Source organism: Mytilus galloprovincialis, chromosome 2 (genome assembly GCF_965363235.1).
Source record: "Mytilus galloprovincialis chromosome 2, xbMytGall1.hap1.1, whole genome shotgun sequence".
In the NCBI taxonomy this organism is placed as follows: domain Eukaryota; kingdom Metazoa; phylum Mollusca; class Bivalvia; order Mytilida; family Mytilidae; genus Mytilus; species Mytilus galloprovincialis.
This window is the reverse complement of record NC_134839.1, coordinates 115,824,939-115,845,272: the sequence shown is the minus strand read 5'-3', so window position 1 is coordinate 115,845,272 and position 20,334 is coordinate 115,824,939. Positions and strand designations below refer to the sequence as shown.

Sequence of the window (20,334 nt, the reverse complement as noted above, 5' to 3'; positions counted from 1 at the left end):
TTCCTTTATATGTTTTAGTTTATATTGTTCAATTCATAACTGAGAATACAATTAAACTATAACAACAAAAACAGTTGTTTCAGTTTATGTTTTCTTTATTTATTTATAGTTACAGAATAATTTTTTTCCTCTTGTGCCAAATAAAAATAAATATGTGCTTTCAGTTACCCAACACATTTAAGTCAAATGAATGAATGGTTCATTATAGTGCAACCTGTATATATACAAAACTAAATATCTATTACACAAAATTAACTATTTTTTATAATATATTAAGTAAAGATAAAGTAGCAAAAAAAATATCAATTTAAAAACTTTTTTTTATCATGTTTATGAAATTCATTGTTTCATGGCACTCAATGAATTAGGCCCTGTTGTTTCTTATCTTTACATCAAAATGATATGTATGTTTAACAAAGTTATCTAACAAATAGTCTATTAATGCATAGTTTTCTCTATTGGTATATTTTTTCTGTCTACTTTCCGTCTGTTGTCATTAAAGTGAAAATGCGGATTTTTGTCATATCTGGTCCGGTTCCGATCCGTAGTACGAAAATGAGTCCGAGAATAAACATTGTTTGACAAGAGATTGTGAATGAATAAGACGCTTTCAATGCATTAAATGCATTAAACATAAACTTAAGCCAATTATGATCACTTTTTAAAGAAGTATAAAACTTATTTTAGCTCAAAACCAAAATTCTCGCTCTCGTATTACCGGAAGAGAAAGAAAGTATTTTTTGGAGAGTTGCACAAATAAACGACCTTTTAAAAAAAAAATCGTTTTAATCTTTGAAATTTCGTAATACAAAACATAGATTTCGAATTGTTTTTGTGATTGCATTTTTCCATGTCGAAATTGGTGATTGCAGACACGTGGTATTAGTCATGTCACGAGTGTCAGCTTGGGATATTCGCATCCAAACAGTTATCACCCTGAGGGCAATTAACACCTGGCTATTTAATCTCTTAATTGCCTTTAGTGTCCGACTTAAAGGGATTACAATTAAAGGTGATATAATTTTTATGATCATAATCGATAATAGATGAAAGTTCAAAATTGAGGACAAGTAAAATAGCATCTTCAAAATAATTATAGCGTCGCGGGAATAATTATAGCGTCGGGGGAATTATTATAGCATCACGGTGAAAAAATATAGCGTCGCGGTACCGCGACGCTAAAACGGCCTGGGGAGAACACTGGTATCATTATACTCTTGGGAAGTAAAATGAAATTCATAGAGGATTCTCAAAATATTCTCCAAGTATACAGCCGGGCATGATAGTATTGGTCAGGTTTTATAATTATGAAACAGGTTGAATGTACAGAAATGAACTCAAAACAGATACAAGGATTTAAATTTGTATTTACTCCAGACGCGCTTTTTGTCTTCAAAAGACTCATCAGTAATGTTCAATTCCAAAAAAGATATGAAGACCAAATAAAGTAATAAGTTGAAGAGCATTGAGGACCAGTGCAAAGTACTTTACATAGTATTATGTTTTTATCAAATTTCATTGATATTAATTATTTCGAATTTCTAAAACAAATCAACCTAGTCTGAAGGAGGAAGATAAAATAAGATTTTCTGAAAATAGTTAAATCATCATTTATTATCAAACTATTTAAACAAGTATATTTGCAGGGTAACATACCTTGAGTAAATAAATAAGCTCTATTAAAACAAGTATATTTGCAGGGTATTACTTGATTTATTTCACTTGACTGGGCGGAGTTTAAGAAGTTAAGCTCATTTAAGACCAGTCCTTCTATAAACAGGAGTTTTGGGATAAGCTCATCAATGAAGTGTCCATTTATTCGCCCAATATCATACACTCCGTTCTTTTGCATATGCTTTATATGCATTATAATGGCAATCATCCTTATCACACACATCTTCAAATAGACTGTTCTTATGTAAATTAAAATATAAGCTTTGCCCGATCAGCTGAAATAACATTGGTAATAACATACATAAGTTAAGAAATAAGCTCTATCAAAACAAGTATATTTGCAGGGTAACATACCTTGAGTAAAGAAATAAGCTCTCGTTCCATCTCCCCTAACATAAAAATTCTCTGACAAACATCTACCTGTACACAAAATATATCAATATATTATATCACATCCAATAGTTAACATATGAACAACTATGATATAACCTGATCATTTAAAAAATGAATTGTCATAATATCACATCAACATAAAAGAATTGAATTACCTTTTATCACTTTTTTTACAAAATTATGGTTATCAATAAAATTAACATTGTCATAGGAAAAATAGAGATATACAGATTATCATTGGTCAACTCAACTCAATTGCTTTTCTCACTATTGCTGTAGCGGCTCAAGCGAGAAAATCAATGACAAATGATCATCTATAAATATTACATCAACATTAAAGAAATGAATCACTGTGATATCACATCAACATGAAAGAAATAACATATTTTGATATCACATTAACATGAAGAAATGAATTACTGTGATATAATATTAACATTAAAAAAATTAGTTACATGTACCATGATATCACATCAATATTTATTGTATGAATTAACCTTCTATCAACATAAAGAAAGGAAATATCACAATCTGATACTAACATGAAGAAATGAATTACTATAATATAATATTAACATTAAATAAATTAGTTACCATGATATCACATCAACATTTATTGTATGAGTTAAATATAACCTGCTATAACATCAACATAAAGCAATGATATATCACAATCTGATACTAACATGACGAAATGAATTACTATGATATCATATCAACATTAAATAAATTAATTACTACGATATCAAATCAACATTTACCGTATGAACATGATGAATAAACCTTCTATCACATCAACGTAAAGCAATGACATAGCTTGATATCCTATTAAATCTAAAAATTCATAGAAAGACAAAATTTAAATAATAGTTGATAGTTGTTGTCTGAATTTCATCTGCTGAAGTATATGATAAAAAGATCATTACATGTCATTTTTCATATCAGACCCTTAATAGACCCTCATTCATGATATCAGCCATCCAGCCTGCGGCTCACGGGCGGATATCATGACCTAGGGCCCATAAAGGGATGAAAAATGTCATGTAATAATCTATAAATATCTATATATCACAATATCAATAAACATTTCAATAATAGAAGTAGCATTTTTAAGTTCTGATCTTAAGATGTTGGGAATTATATATCCAATACATTAATTACCTTTTTTAAACCTTAACTGAGCCAAATCATATCTTCCATAATCCCTGAGGAGAATAGTCCCTCCTGGTTTTAAATATCTAGTTAATCTGTTCACCACATATTGCATTCTGTAAATTAAAAAAAAAAACTTTAAATGCTTTTTAACATAAATTTAGAGGTCAACAATTAAGCTACGACATGTTAAATATACACAATACACAACTAACTGAAATATTTTTTTATGAAAATTTATGTTTGATTTTATTAGAATACAAATCACTTTGGAGTGTAATTTCATTGCCTCATGATCATAAATGATATATTTTCTAGCAGATGAGCCATATATCATGTACATATTTCACTTTCCTAACAAATAAAGTACAAACCTAACAACCCTTAATCTTAGGCACAGTAGCTGTACTTTTTCTATCATGATGAAATTTGTTGCTAGTTCTTTGCATTACTTGATATCATTGGAGCTTATTAATGCAAACATAGAGTGGAAAAGGAGTAAACTCTCTAAATCTACAACAGTAATCTGGGATCAATACTCATCAATTTGCTACCAAAATACAGTGTAAACATAATGAAAAAATACAGTCATGTGAGAAGTTGTTCAAACTGAAAGGATGTAGTAAACATTTTAGGATTGAAGGAATTGAAAGAAATACAATTTTCTGTTGGGTTACAGGGTGGTGCACTGATATACAGATTTCTTTTCCATTTAACAGCTGTCTTTTTGTATTAAATATGTATTGTTAGGTTACTGATCTATGGACAAATTTGATAAAGGAGAATAACAAACATTCTACCTAATTACGAAAATTGAACATTGACCAATGACCATGAAAGAGATGTCCAGATCATATAAGCCATGGCAGACAATCTAAACACTATATAGGTATTCCATAAACTAAATATAGTTGACCTATTGCTTTCAGTCTCTAACCAGACGCTCCGCAGGGCGCAGCTTTATACGACCGGAGAGTTTGAACCCTGAACAGTTGGGGAAAGTATGGACACAACATTCAAGCTTGATATAGCTCTGAATTTGGATTGTGATTAAACAATTGACACAACATAGGTTTCTGACACAGAATGAATGTGGTCTAAGAACTTAAACTTAAAAACTTAAAAATTCTAAATTGGACATTTACCTATTATGGTCCAATATCCAAAATTTAAATACATGGTTAGATTCAGCATATGAAAAAACCCCAAGAATTCGTTTTTTGATGATATCAAATAAAGTTCAATTTTGGACCCTTTAGACCTCAATGTGGACCAATTTGATAACCAGGCCCAAATATCAAAAATCTAAATACATGTACATGGTTAGATTCAGCATATATCAAAGAACCCCAAGGATTCAATTTTTGTTGAAATCAAACAAAGTTTAATTTTGGACCCCGATTTGGACCAACTTGAGAACTGGCCCCATAAACAAAAATCTAAGTACATGTTTAGATTCAGCATATCAAAAAACCCCAAGAATTCATTTTTTGTTAAATCAAACTAAGTTTACTTTTGGACCCTTTGGACCTTAATGTAGACCAATTTGAAAACGGGACCAAAAATTAAGAATCTACATACACAGTTAGAATTGGCATATCAAAGAACCCCAATTATCTAATTTTTGATGAAATCAAACAAAGTTTAATTTTGGACCCTTTGGGCCCCTAATTCCTAAACTCCCAAAATCAATCCAAACCTTCCTTTTTAGGTCATAAACCTTGTGTTTAAATTTCATAGATTTCTATTTAGTTATACTTAAAGTTATGGTGCGAAAACCAAGAAAAATGCTTATTTAGGCCTCTCTTTGGCCCCTTATTCCTAAACTGTTGGGACCAAAACTCCCAAAATCAATCACAACCTTCCTTTTCTGTTCATAAACCTTGTGTATAAATTTCATAGATTTCTATTTACTTAAACTAAAGTTATAGTGCGAAAACCAATGTATCAACAGACGACGACGACGCCAACGTCATACCAATATACACAACCTACCAGTCAATCTTGTATAAATAACAATCACTCAATACACCAAATAAACTTGACTTATTGCTAGATAAAGACTTGGCCATGTGAACTAACCTGGATCAATGATCTGTGAAATGAGGTCCAGGGAAAATGAACCATGTGTGGAGGACATTTAGACCTTGCAAGGAACCATATGTCAAATATAAAAGTTCTATTTCTTATGATATTTAGGAATTTCAGAAGATAAGACAGCTTAAAAATAAAAATTCAGACCAAATATTTACATAAAAGTCATAATATTTAATCACAACTTGTGTATACAAATACTTAGATTATTATCAAATTATTACCAATTTGTATATATTTTTGTCGATCATGCATTTAAAACAACATGATTGCTTCATGCAGAAGCCTTGCTGACCAAAGCTTAGGAAGAAAAAAGGAAAAAACACTTTTTCCAAACAGTAGCTTAACCACCAAAAAGAGGCAATGCCAATGGACATATGACAGACACAAATTTCGTAGCATATGGCATCTGCATACAATATATTAATCATCCAGGGGATGAATTCAGTCCATTGTTTATAGAAAGTGCATCATACACTTTTAATTCATGACATCTGCTCATTATGTTATGGTTTTTACACTCATGGCTATATGAATGATGACATTTTATTTGTTGAAAATGCAAAGAATATATATGGAGAGGATCACATATATAATGATATAATAAATTGCTTCACCGAGCACAGCTGGATACGACCGCAAAGGTCCAATCCTTAACATTTGGGACAATATCCCTAATGCGCCTTGAAATGAGGAATCAAAAGTCACGTGTAAACAAAAAATCTCTGTGTATTGATATTTGACACATTTCTATGATAAACAAATGACTGAGCTGAACCATTTGTGTTAATTTAAAAAGTAAGGGAACACAGAATAAATGTGTTAAAACTATGGAGCTATTAAATGTGTTCAAAGTATTAAATTTTCAAAGAACTTATTGTGGTAAAAATGGGATTTTTTACCATGAGGAGCCACATCGCAAAAGGATACTCGGGGTTTGCTAATTTACGGAAAAATGAATCACACTTCATACCCCGAAAATTTAACCACATATGTAAAAATGTCTCAGCTTCGAAACAAGCCATCATACATATACAAGTTTATGATATGGGCTGAGCAACAGAAATAAACGTTACTATTACCGCCTATGGAGAAACAATTACGCATATTGCCCCATTTTGGACAAAATTGGACACAATATTCAAGCCTGATACAGGTCTGAATTTGGATTGTAATTAAATATTTGACACATAATAGGTTTAGGACACAGAATAACTGTAGTCAAAGAACTTAGAATAGGTTATATGATTTGAATTTATATATTTTTTGCTTTTGTGCAATCCACTATGCTGTTGTTGTCTGGAAACTACAAAAATGCTTATTTGGGCCCCTTTTATGCCCCCTAATTCCTAAACTGTTCGGACAATAACCTCCCCCCTTCCTGTCTTCAGACCATGACGCAGACGCACGACATGATAGTATTATTCGACACAAATTGTTTTTTGTGGTCGTATAAAAACTGGTGAACTCAGTTAATTGAAACTGAAATCGACCACATATTGAGCAAGGCTAGCAATTGCTGTCTATAAACATTTGGGATCACTCTACCACGAGGTGGAGATAGTAGCTATTTGTTTGGTCGAGAAATACATTAGTATAGTTCCTACTTTTCCCCTCTACCATGAGGTGGAGACAGTAGCTATATGTATGGGTGAGAAATGCAACAGTATTTTACTTACTTTTCCACTCTACCATGAGGTGGAGATAGTAGCTATTTGTTTGGTCGAGAAATACATTAGTATAGTTCCTACTTTTCCCCTCTACCATGAGGTGGAGACAGTAGCTATGTGTATGCCTGAGAAATGCAACAGTATTGTACTTACATTTAGACTTTACAATGAAGTGGAAATAGTAGCTATTTGTATGGGTGAGAAATGCTACAGTATTGTACTTACATTTAGACTTTACCATGAGGTGGAGAAAGTAGCTATTTGTTTGGGTGAGAAATGAAAAGGTATTGTACTTACTTTTCTGGTGAAATGGAAGACAAAACAAATATTATAGTGATTATATCCAAAGAATTATCAGAAATTGGAATAGTCGACATCTCATCTGATATATCACATACAAATGCATGACAGCGGTCTTGGTTGTAGTCTGGGTGATTCTAAAATATATTCAATAAAATATTTTACTTACAAATGTATCACAATCATTTAGGTGTCTGGGTAACCCTTGACAATATTGAATTAAAATATTGTCAGTTAAAAATAAATCAAAACAGTGTGGATAACAAAGACATTAATTACTGATGAAATTGATCAAAAGAAGTTCTGGATCAAAAGGACATTGATTACCGATAATATTTATCCAGAGAAAATCTGTGTCCCAAGGACAGTATCTTTTCCAGAGAAAATCTGGGCCCTGAGGACAGTATCCAATGATTTCGTTGATCAATTAAAGTTCTAGGTCACAAGGACATTATTAACCAATGGTATTTATCCAGAGAATATCTAGGCCCCAAGAACATAATCTACTATTTATGTTGATCAACTAACATTCTGGGTCACAAGGACATTATTGAGCAATGGTATTTATCCAGAGAATATGTAGGCCCCAAGAACATAATCTACTATTCACGTTGATCAACTAAAGTTCTGGGTCACAAGGACATTATTAACCAATGTTATTTATCCAGAGAATATCTAGGCCCCAAGAACATAATCTACTATTTACGTTGATCAACTAACGTTCTGGGTCACAAGGACATTATTAAGCAATGGTATTTATCCAGAGAATATCTAGGCCTCAAGAACATAATCTACTATTTACGTTGATCAACTACAGTTCTTGGCCATAAGGACAATTATTAACCAATGGTATTTATACAGAGAATATCTAGGCCCCAAGAACATAATCTACTATTTACATTGATCAGCTAAAGTTCTTGGTCATAAGGACATTTATTAACCAATGGTATTTATCCAGAGAAAATCTAGGCCCCAAGAACATTACCTACTGATTACGTTGATCAACTTAAGTTCTGGGTCACAAGGACATTATTAACCAATGATATTTATCAAGAGTAAATCTAGGCCCCAAGGACATTATCTACTGATTACGTTGATCAACTAAAGTTCTTGGTAACAAGGACATTTTTTGCTGATGACATTGATCATGAGAAGTTCTGAGTAACAAGGACATTATTTACTGATGACATTGATCATGAAAAGTTCTGAGTAACAAGGACATTATTTACTGATGACATTAATCAAGAGAAGTTCTGAGTAACAATGACAGTATTTACTGATGACATTGATCAAGAGAAGTTCTGAGTAACAATGACATTATTTACTGATGACATTGATCATGAGAAGTTCTGAGTAACAAGGACATTATTTACTGATGACATTAATCAAGAGAAGTTCTGAGTAACAATGACATTATTTACTGATGACATTGATCATGAGAAGTTCTGAGTAACAAAGACATTATTTACTGATGACATTGATCAAGAGAAGTTCTGAGTAACAATGACATTATTTACTGATGACATTGATCATGAGAAGTTCTGAGTAGCAAGGACATTATTTACTCATGACATTAATCAAGAGAAGTTCTGAGTAACAAGGACATTATTTACTGTTGACATTGATCAAGAGAAGTTCTGAGTAACAAGGACATTATTTACTGATGACATTGATCAAGAGAAGTTCTGAGTAACAAGGACATTATTTACTGATGACATTGATCAAAAGAAGTTCTGAGTAACAATGACATTATTTACTGATGACATTGATCATGAGAAGTTCTGGGTAACAAGGACATTTTATTTACTGTTGACACTGATCAAGAGAAGATAAGGGTAACAAGGACATTATTTACTGATGACATTGATCAAGAGAAGTTCTGGGTAACAAGGACATTATTTACTGATGACATTGATCAAAAGAAGTTCTGGGTAACAAGATCATTATTTACTGTTGACATTGATCAAGAGAAATTCTGAGTAACAAGGACATTATTTACTGTTGACATTGATCATGAGAAGTTCTGGGTAACAATGCCATTATTTACTGTTGACACTGATCAAGAGAAGATAAGGGTAACAAGGACATTATTTATTGATGACACTGACCAAAAGAAGTTCTGGGTAACAAGGACATTATTTACTGATAACATTGATCAAAAGAAGTTCTGGGTAACAAGGACATTATTTACTGATGACATTGATCAAGAGAAATTCTGAGTAACAAGGACATTAATTACTGATGACATTGATCAAGAGAAGATAAGGGTAACAAGGACATTATTTACTGATGACACTGACCAAAAGAAGTTCTGGGTAACAAGATCATTATTTACTGTTGACATTGATCAAGAGAAGTTCTGAGTAACAAGGACATTATTTACTGATGACATTGATCATGAGAAGTTCTGAGTAACAATGACATTACTTACTGATGACATTGATCAAAAGAAGTTCTGGGTAACAAGATCATTATTTACTGTTGACATTGATCAAGAGAAGTTCTGAGTAACAAGGACATTATTTACTGTTGACATTGATCATGAGAAGTTCTTGGTAACAATGACATTATTTACTGTTGACACTGATCAAGAGAAGTTCTGAGTAACAAATGACATTATTTACTGATGACATTGATCAAGAGAAGTTCTGAGTAACAAGGACATTATTTACTGATGACATTGATCGTGAGAAGTTCTGGGTATCAAGGACATTATTTACTGATGACATTGATCAAGAGAAGTTTAGGGTAACAAGGACATTATTTCCTGATGACATTGATCAAGAGAAGTTTAGGGTAATATTGGCATTTTTTACTGTATCTGTCAGGTACACTATTTTAGAAATTATCAGCAATACACATCAAATCTTGTACGTGTATTTCTTTCTTCTAATTTGACTTTCATAGCATATAAAACTATGAAAAATTTATATCTGTTGGGTCAACAGAATTTTCATTTGGATTACACTGGTAAAACATGTACATCAGAGACAATTTGAATTACCTTAACTATTTCTATAGCTGTAGGTGAAAAATCACAACAGTATATCTTTAGATTTGGATTCCTGAAAATATAATAAAAGATTCTATTTGAAGAAAAAGGTTAATGAATGTGCATTCCTTTGATTTTGGTAAAATGCCAACACATCATTATATGAATTTTGCATAGAGTGAGCCACACAAATATTGGTTAGCATTGTTTCAGTTAACAAATGTACACACACTTCAATATCAGGCTTTATTTATCTTCTGTTTAATTTTTTATGTTGAAATCTTTAAGATAAAAAAATTTATAAAGGAATACATCCTAAAATTAAAACTATCAATAAACTATGAAATTTTAAATTACATTGGTCTGAGTAATAAACGAGACAAGCTCTCATTTAGTTATCTATGGCATGAACTTCATTTTTTTATCAAAATATTTACAGATTGACAATAAATAAACAAAAGGTTGACCTTCCCTATCAATATTTTTTTTATTTTCAACCAGAAAAGCTCAACAGGAAGTGCCATTAAACTCTTTTCTCATTTAATCATTGGGTTAGGATTTGATGGTTTACAAGGCATTTTTATAAGTGTGTTCATTTAAATAATGATTACAAATATAGCTGACTTGATTGAAGATTTGAAACTATTGTGTTCTGCTATTTTAAAACCAAACCTGTTCACTACAGTTCTCCTCAAATTTGAAAAAGGTCTTAGTTTTTTTTATTTTTTGGACAAAAAAAGAAAAGACAGCAATTTGGAAAGATAAAAAGGAAGAAAAGTTTAAAATTAGTATCAACAAAAAAAGAAAACTAGAGGCTCTCAAGAGCCTGTGTCGCTCACCTTGGTCTATGTGCATATTAAACAATAGACACAGATAAATTCATGACATAATTGTGTTTTGGTGATGGTGATGTGTTCTTTACTGAAAATTCTTGTTGCTACAATTATCCTTATCTATAATGAACTTGGCCCAGTAGTTTTAGTGGAAAATGTTAGTAAAAATTTACAAATTTTATGAAAATTGTTAAAAATTGACTATAAAGGACAATAACTCCTTAGCGTTAGGGGGTCAATTGACCATGTTGGTCATGTTAACTTATTTTTAGGTCTTACTTTGCTGTACATTATTGCTGTTTACAGTTTATCTCTAAAGAGCCAGTGTCACTCAATGTCTTATGTCTATGTGCATATTAAACAAAAGAAGCAGATGGATTCATGACAAAATTGTGTTTTAATGATGGTGATGTGTTTGTAGATCTTACTTTACCAAACATTCTTGCTGCTTACAATTATCCTTATCTATAATGAACTTGGCCCAGTAGTTTAAGTGGAAAATGTTAGTAAAAATTTACAAATTTTATGAAAATTGTTAAAAATTGACTATAAAGGACAATAACTCCTTAGCGTTAGGGGGTCAATTGACCATGTTGGTCATGTTAACTTATTTTTAGGTCTTACTTTGCTGTACATTATTGCTGTTTACAGTTTATCTCTAAAGAGCCAGTGTCACTCAATGTCTTATGTCTATGTGCATATTAAACAAAAGAAGCAGATGGATTCATGACAAAATTGTGTTTTAATGATGGTGATGTGTTTGTAGATCTTACTTTACCAAACATTCTTGCTGCTTACAATTATCCTTATCTATAATGAACTTGGCCCAGTAGTTTCAGTGGAAAATGTTAGTAAAAATTTACAAATTTTATGAAAATTGTTAATAAACAGCTGCGCCATGAGCGCATGATACGCCAGACATCTTGTGTGGAAGTTTTATGCAATAATCATAAATAGTTTCTGAGGAAGTTTTAAGCAATAACCATTTATTGTTTTCTAGACACGACGGGACATGTGAAACCCCCCCAACCCTGTTTTTTTTTTACCAGTATCACTTAAATAAAATTTTGAATCAAACCAAAAAAGTATACAGATCTTTAGATTAATATAACAAAGAAGTGTGTAAAGTTTAAAGCAATAATCATAAATCGTTTTTGAGATACGGCACGACATGTAAAAAAACCCTCCCCCTTTTTTACAAAATACTCAATAACTCAAAAATGAAATTTTGAATCATCACCAAAAAGTATACAGATCTTTAGATTAATATAACAAAGAAGTGTGTAAAGTTTTAAGCAATAATCATAAATCGTTTTTGAGATACGGCGCGACATGTAAAAAAAACCCTCCCCCTTTTTTACAAAATACTCAAAAACTCAAAAATGAAATTTTGAATCATCACCAAAAAGTATACAGATATTAAGATTAATATAACTAAGAAGTGTGTAAAGTTTTAAGCAATAATCAAGAAACGTTTTTAGATACGGTGCGACATGTGAAAAAAAAACACCCCTGTTTTAGTTACAAAGTGCCGTAACTCAAAAAGTTTAAATCTTATTTTCACCAAAAAGTATACAGATCATTTGACCATCATAAGAAACAACTATATGAAGTTTCATGAAATTTGGATAAGTCGTTCTCAAGTTACAGTGCGACATGTTTACGCCAGACAGACGGACGGACAGACGGACGGACAGACGGACGGACGGACGGACACCGGACATTTGTATACCATAATACGTCCCGTCAAAATTTTGACGGGCGTATAAAAATTGACTATAAAGGACAATAACTCCTTAGGGGGGTCAATTGACCATTTTGGTAATTTTGACTTACTTTTAGGTCTTACTTTGCTGTATACAGTTTATCTCTATCTATAATAATATTCAAGATAATAACCAAAAACAGCAAAATTTCCTTAAAATTACAAATTCAGGGGCAGCAACCCAACAACAGGTTGTCAGATTCTCTGTCTTTAATAATATTCAAGATAATAACAAACTAGCGGCTCTAAAGAGCCTGTGTCGCTCACCTTGGTCTATGTGAATATTAAACAAAGGAAGCAGATGGATTCATGACAAAATTGTGTTTTGGTGATGGTGATGTGTTTGCACATCTTACTTTACTGAACATTCTTGCTACTTACAATTATCTCTATCTATAATGAACTTGGCCCAGTAGTTTCAGTGGAAAATGTTAGTTAAAATTTACAAATTTTATGAAAATTGTTAAAAATTGACTATAAAAGACAATAACTCCTTAGGGGTCAATTGACCATTTCCATCATGTTGACTTATTTGTAAATCTTACTTTCCTTAACATTATTGATGTTTACAGTTTATCTCTATCTATAATAATATTCAAGATAATAACCAACAAGAGTGCACACACTGAAATGTCTCGCCTTCTTTACTAATCATTGATATTATGTTGATAGTCCTAAGTATAAAGCTTTATTACAGCTGTCACATAAACGTTACATTAACCAAGATAACTAAACAAAGACCAATGAACCAGGAAAATGAGGTCAAGGTCAGATGAACCATGTCAGGCTGACATGTACAGCTAACAATGCTTCCATAAACAAATATAGTTGACCTAATACTTATAGTTTAAGAAAAATAGACCAAAACACAAAAACCTAAGACTGAGCAATGAACGGTGAAAATGAGGTCACGGTCAAATAAAACCTGCGCGACTAATATATAAATCATAAAATATTTCCATACACTAAATATTGTTGACCTATGGCGTATAGTATCAGATAAAAAGACCAAAACTCAAAAAACTTAACTTTGACCACTGAACCATGAAAATGAGGTCAAGGTCAGATGACAATTATTCCATACAACAAATATAGTAGACCTATTGCATAAAGTATGAGAAAAACAGACCAAAACACAAAAACTTAACTATAACCACTGAACCATGAAAATGAGGTCAAGGTAAGATGACACCTGCCAGTTGGACATGTACACCTTACAGTCCTTCCATACACCGAATATACTAGCCCTATTGCTTATAGTATCTGAGATATGGACTTGACCACCAAAACTTAACCTTGTTCACTGATCCATGAAATGAGGTCGAGGTCAAGTGAAAACTGTCTGATGGGCATTAGGACCTTGCAAGGTACGCACATACCAAATATAGTTATCCTATTACTTATAATAAGAGAGAATTCAACATTACAAAAAATCTGAACTTTTTTTTCAAGTGGTCACTGAACCATGAAAATGAGGTCAAGGACATTGGACATGTGACTGACGGAAACTTCGTAACATGAGGCATCTATATACAAAGTATGAAGCATCAAGGTCTTCCATCTTCTAAAATATAAAGCTTTTAAGAAGTGAGCTAACACCGCCGCCGCCGCCGCCGGATCACTATCCCTATGTGGAGCTTTCTGCAACAACAGTTGCAGGCTCGACAAAAACAGCAAAATTTCCTTAAAATTACCAATTCAGGGGCAGCAACCCAACAACAGGTTGTCAGATTCATCTGAAAATTTCAGGGCAGATACATCTTGACCTGATAAACAGTTTAACCCGATGTCAGATTTGCTCTAAATGCTTTGGTTTTTGAGTGATAAGCCAAAAACTGCATTTTACCCCTATGTTCTATTTTAAGCCATGGCAGCCATCTTGGTTGGTTGGCCAGGTCACGGGACACAATTTTAATACTAGATACCCCAATGATGATTGTGGTCAAGTTTGGTTTAATTTGGCCCAGTAGTTTCAGAGAAGATTTTTGTAAAAGATGACTAAGATTTACGAAAAATGGTTAAAAAATGACTATAAAGGGCAATAACTCATACAGGGGTCAACAGACCATTTTGGTCCTGTTGACTTATTTGTAGATCTTACTTTACTGAACATTTTTGCTGTTTACAGTTTATCTCTATCTATGATAATATTCAAGATAATAACCAAAAACAGCAAAATTTCCTTAAAATTACCAATTCAGGGGCAGCAACCTATCAACGGGTTGTCCGATTCATCTGAAAATTTCAGGGCAGATAGATTTTGACCTGATAAACAACTTTACTCCAGATTTGCTCTAAATGCTTTGGTTTTTGAGTTATCAGCCAAAAACTGCATTTTACCCCTATGTTCTATTTTTAGTGGCAGCCATCTTGGTTGGTTGGTCAGGTCGTCAGACACATTTTTTAAACTAGATACCCAAATGATGATTGTGGCCAAGTTAGGTTTAATTTGGCCCAGTAGTTTCAGAGGAGAAGATTTTTGTAGAGGTTAACGACGACGGACGACGACAGATGACGGACGCAAAGTGATGAGAAAAGCTCACCTGGCCCGAAGGCTAAAAACTAGAGAAAGTGATGCCCTCACACTCCACTTTGAAGTTTAGATCGTGGTGAGCATGTTTTGATCATGGTCTAGTCTGACAGGGACATACGAAAATCTCAAAGTCAATGAACCATGGCTGAGGGGCAGTGTCATGTTATCTTCATGGTAATGAGATGTGCAAATCTAATACAACAGCATACCAATATCATTGACCTACCACTAGGGGTTCACCATAAATCGACCTAATCACAAACTAATACATAAAACTAAGCAAACGTTTAAAAGTCAATAGACCATGACTGGGGAAGCAGGGTCCATGGAAATCAGATGTACCAATGCTTATACAACTGCATACTGTAAACAGGGAAATTTTCGCGGTAGTTTTATTTTCGCTATTTTCGCGGTAAGGAGTGAAACGCGAACATAAAACGACCACGAAAATTTCAGGGAAATTCTATTCATAAGATGAATGCCATACATGTACATATATAATAGGATTTGAAGAGGACCACAATCTAATTAAAAACCGATCTCTCATCGCTCCTGTTTCTGATATGTCGCGTGGGAGATCTAACAAAACCCGCTTTGAGGTCACATGTGAGTGACCTCGTAGGTGTGTCTTTTTCGACCAATGAAATTGAGTCTTCCACGATCTTGGAAGTTTAACGTAAGGCAAAGGGATGTAACTCATTTTATTTACGACGAAATCGTCAGTCATAATAATTCATAAACTTTTTTGATTGGCTTATTAATAGGTCGTCAACTCATTTGCATATCTTTATAAATTCATGACTTTTAGTTCACTCACATGTGACCTCAAAGCCGGTTTCGTTAGATCTCCCATGTGACATATCAGAAACAGGAGAGATGAGAGATCGGTTTTTTAATTAGATTTCATTTGTTTAACCCTTAAACAAGGCACTTATTGGATTGTTTTTGGTATTAGAAAACAATACTTTATTAATGCCACATCCCACTTGTTTAACCCTTAAACAAAATACTTACTGGTTTGTTTTAAGAACTGGAAACACTGTATTACCAACACCACAGCCCACCTGAAATTAAGTAAGGCTGTTGTAATAATTTGTTCACAAAACGAACATGAAAAAAGAAACCTCAAAGGTGGAGCTAACAATTGGGAACTTCAGTAAAATACTATTAAAATAATTCCAACCCCCAAACCCCCCCTGGATCCGCCACTGGATCGGAGACCATGTATATTCCATATCAGGTTAGAAGGAAGGCAGGGCTTATTTCAATACATGGTTAGTAGTGGTGTTACATTACTTTATAAAAGAGCAAAGTCAAAATAAATGGTTCCTTGCATATAAAGCAATGTTTATCAGTCATGCTGATCATTTGATTGGATAAATTGATTTCAAATGATGTGGCTCGATGTGAAAAATATATTCCTGCAAAACATTTTTGCAAAATCTCAAGTATTAAAAAAATCATGTTAAAAAAGATGTAAAAATTATCAGGAGTGCAACACTTTTTTGTGACATTTCGAAAAAGTACTTTCTTTTCAAAACACAGCAAATTGTTGTATGGAGGAATATACCTTAAATTCTTATTTGTTTTACAACTTATATATATTGGTGATGAATTCAGCTCAGAATGAAGCTTTTCCATTGAATCGTTTTGGTTCTGTAAAACAAATATGTTCTTTCTAGATAAATAGTTCATTTACATTATTATTGATTGTAAGGGAGAGCTCAAAATACGACAATTTCAGAAGAAACAGAAGGGAAATGTGTGAAAAAGTGTTTAAATTCAATGTATTCATTTCTGTGTCTCCTTCTAATTAATCTCAGTAAGATTTTTTGGGGGGTTTTCCAAACTATCAAAACAAAATAATTGACGAAAGGGCTTGTCACTCCGGCCAACCACAAAAATAACGACTCTCAAACATGTGATCTCTCGCAAAAACCACTGGATCATATGTGTCGTAGATCGGCGGCAATTTCAAACAAGAGTGCACACGCTGAAATATCTCGCCTTATATACTAATCATTGATATTATGTTGATAGTCCTAAGTATAAACCTAAGCTTTATTACAACTGTCATAAACTTAACATTAACCAAGATAACTAAACAAAGACCAATAAACCTTGAAAAAGAGGTCCAGGTCAGATGAACCATGCCAGGCAGACAGGTACAACTAACAATGCTTCTATACAACATATATAGTTGACACATTACTTATAGTTTAAGAAAAATAGACCAAAACACAAAAACTTAACACTGTGCAATGAACCGTGAAAATGAGGTCACGGTTAAATAAAACCTGCTCGACTGACATAAAGATCATAAAATATTTCCATACACCAAATATAGTTGACCTATGGCATATAGCATTAGATAACCAGATGCTCCGCAGGGCGTAGCTTTATACGACCGCAGAGGTTGAACCCTGAACGGTTGGGGCAAGTATGGACACAACATTCAAGCTGGATTCAGCTCTAAATTTGGATTGTGATTAAATAGTTGACACAGCATAGGTTTCTGACACAGAATGAATGTGTTCTAATGAACTTCAAATTTTTGTTTTCTCTTAGAGCAATTCACTATGCTGTTGAATATTAATCCTCTCAAAAAAATGTTTGAAGAAATTTTCTTTTTTATTTATGAAATTTCAAATGAGACCAGGTGCTCCGCAGGGCGCAGCTTTATACGACCGCAGAGGTCGAACCCTGAACAGTTGGGGCAAGTATGGACAAAACATTCTAGCGTGATACAGCTCTGAATTTGGATTGTGATCAAATTTTTGACATTACATGGTTTTTTTTTACACAAAACAAATGTCAAGATTTTACAAATTTTACAATTAAAAATTTCTTCTTCAAACTTTTTAAATCTAAAATTAAATAGTTGACACAGCATAGGTTTCTGACACAGAATGAATGTGGTCTAATGAACTTAAAAGTTTGTTTTTGCCTTTAAGCAATTCACTATGCTGTTGAATATAAAATCCTCTCAAAAAAATGTTTGAAGAAATTTTCTTTTTATTAATGAAATCTGAAATGAGAAAAATTTAACCCCCCCCCCCTTTTTTTCACATCCCCGTTTCCCTTTTTCCAAAACTGATATCAATTCAAATTTCTAATGGAGTTTGCAACAATAACTACTCTTTTAAATACATCATAAAATATTAAAATGTAAAATAAAGTGCTTGTTATCACTGAATGGTAAAGATTGGTTGGTAGTAAAAGTGAATATACATTGTTTATTGTATAAAACAATAAAAAAAAACTTCATCAGCAACATTTTATATTGGCAAATTTCCAATGAAGTTATTAACATAAAGTTATTGGCAAATAAAAATAGAAAATGACATCATAGTCATGCTGGCAAATGTCCAACATACATTATCTAAAAACATTTTAGATAAGATAAGGAAATAAGATGTAAAAAAACTGCTTGTTATCACTGAATGGTAAAGATTATTTTAATTTATCAGTTGGTAGTAAAAAGTGAATATACATTGTATATTGTATATAACAAAGATTTAAGTTGATTCTGGACAAAGAAAGATAACTCCAATTAAAAAAAAATCTTGCTATTGCACAATATTTTGCAATTAGATATTTCTTGCTTACTATTCTGGACAAAGAAAGATAACTCTAATTAAAAAAAAATTTGCTATTTCACAATATTGTGCAATTAGATATTTCTTGCCATTGCGCAATACTGTGCAATTGAAAAGACTTGCTATTGCACAATACTTAATATAATAATTTTAGATCCTGATTTGGACCAACTTGAAAACTGGGCCCATAATAAAAAATCTAAGTACATTTTTGGATTCAGCATATTAAAGAACCCCAAGATTTCAATTTTTGTTAAAATCAGACTAAGTTTAATTTTGGACCCTTTGGACTTTAGTGTAGACCAATTTGAAAACAGGACCAAAAATGAAGAATCTACATACACAGTTAGATTTGGTATATCAAAGAACCCCATTTATTCAATTTTTGATGAAATCAAACAAAGTTTAATTTTGGACCCCGATTTGGACCAACTTGAAAACTGGGCCAATAATCAAGAATCTAAGTACATTTTTAGATTCAGCATATCAAAGAACCTAACTGATTCATTTTTTGTCAAAATCAAACTAAGTTTAATTTTGGACCCTTTGGACCTTAATGTAGACCAATTTGAAAACGGGACCAAAAGTTAAGAATCTACATACACAGTCATGACAGTTAGATTCGGCATATCAAAGAACCCCAATTATTCAATTTTGATGAAATCAAACAAAGTTTAATTTTGGACCCTTTGGGCCCCTTATTCTGTTGGGACCAAAACTCCCAAAATCAACACCAACCTTCCTTTTGTAGTCATTATACGTTAGTGCAAAAACCAAGAAAAATGCTTATTTGGGTCCCTTTTTGGCCCCTAATTCCTAAACTGTTGGGACCTAAACTCCCAAAATCAATACCAACCTTCCTTTTGTAGTCATTAACATTGTGTTTAAATTTCATTGATTTCTATTTACTTAAACTAAAGTTATTGTGCGAAAACCAAGAATAATGCTTATTTGGGCCCTTTTTTGGCACCTAATTCTTAAACTGTTGAAACCAAAACTCCCAAAATCAATCCCAACCGTTCTTTTGTGGTCATAAACCTTGTGTCAAAATTTCATAGATTTCTATTAACTTAAACTAAAGTTATAGTGCCAAAACCAAGAAAATGCTTATTTGGGCCCTTTTTGGCCCTTAATTTCTAAAATGTTGGGACCAAAACTCCTAAAATCAATACCAACCTTCCTTTTGTGGTCATAAACCTTGTGTTAAAATTTCATAGATTTCCATTCACTTTTACTAAAGTTAGAGTGCGAAAACTAAAAGTATTCGGACGACGACGACGACGACGACGCCAACGTGATAGCAATATACGACGAAAAAATTTTCAAATT

The 20,334-nt window shown here is 32.6% G+C and overlaps 1 protein-coding gene across 2 annotated transcripts in view; it reads right to left on the bottom strand.

Annotated features, from left to right (window-relative positions):
- LOC143065526 (tRNA N(3)-cytidine methyltransferase METTL2-like) overlaps positions 1-20,334 on the bottom strand; it is a 63,236-nt gene that overhangs the window by 3,919 nt on the left and 38,983 nt on the right. For both annotated transcript variants that reach the window (XM_076239155.1, XM_076239154.1), the window contains 5 exons: positions 16,421-16,470; positions 10,288-10,348; positions 7,281-7,420; positions 3,229-3,335; positions 2,029-2,094 (listed from right to left, as the gene is read on the bottom strand). In XM_076239155.1, coding sequence (XP_076095270.1) covers positions 2,029-2,094; positions 3,229-3,335; positions 7,281-7,420; positions 10,288-10,348; positions 16,421-16,470 — 424 coding nt within the window. The remainder of the gene's footprint in view (positions 1-2,028; positions 2,095-3,228; positions 3,336-7,280; positions 7,421-10,287; positions 10,349-16,420; positions 16,471-20,334) is intronic.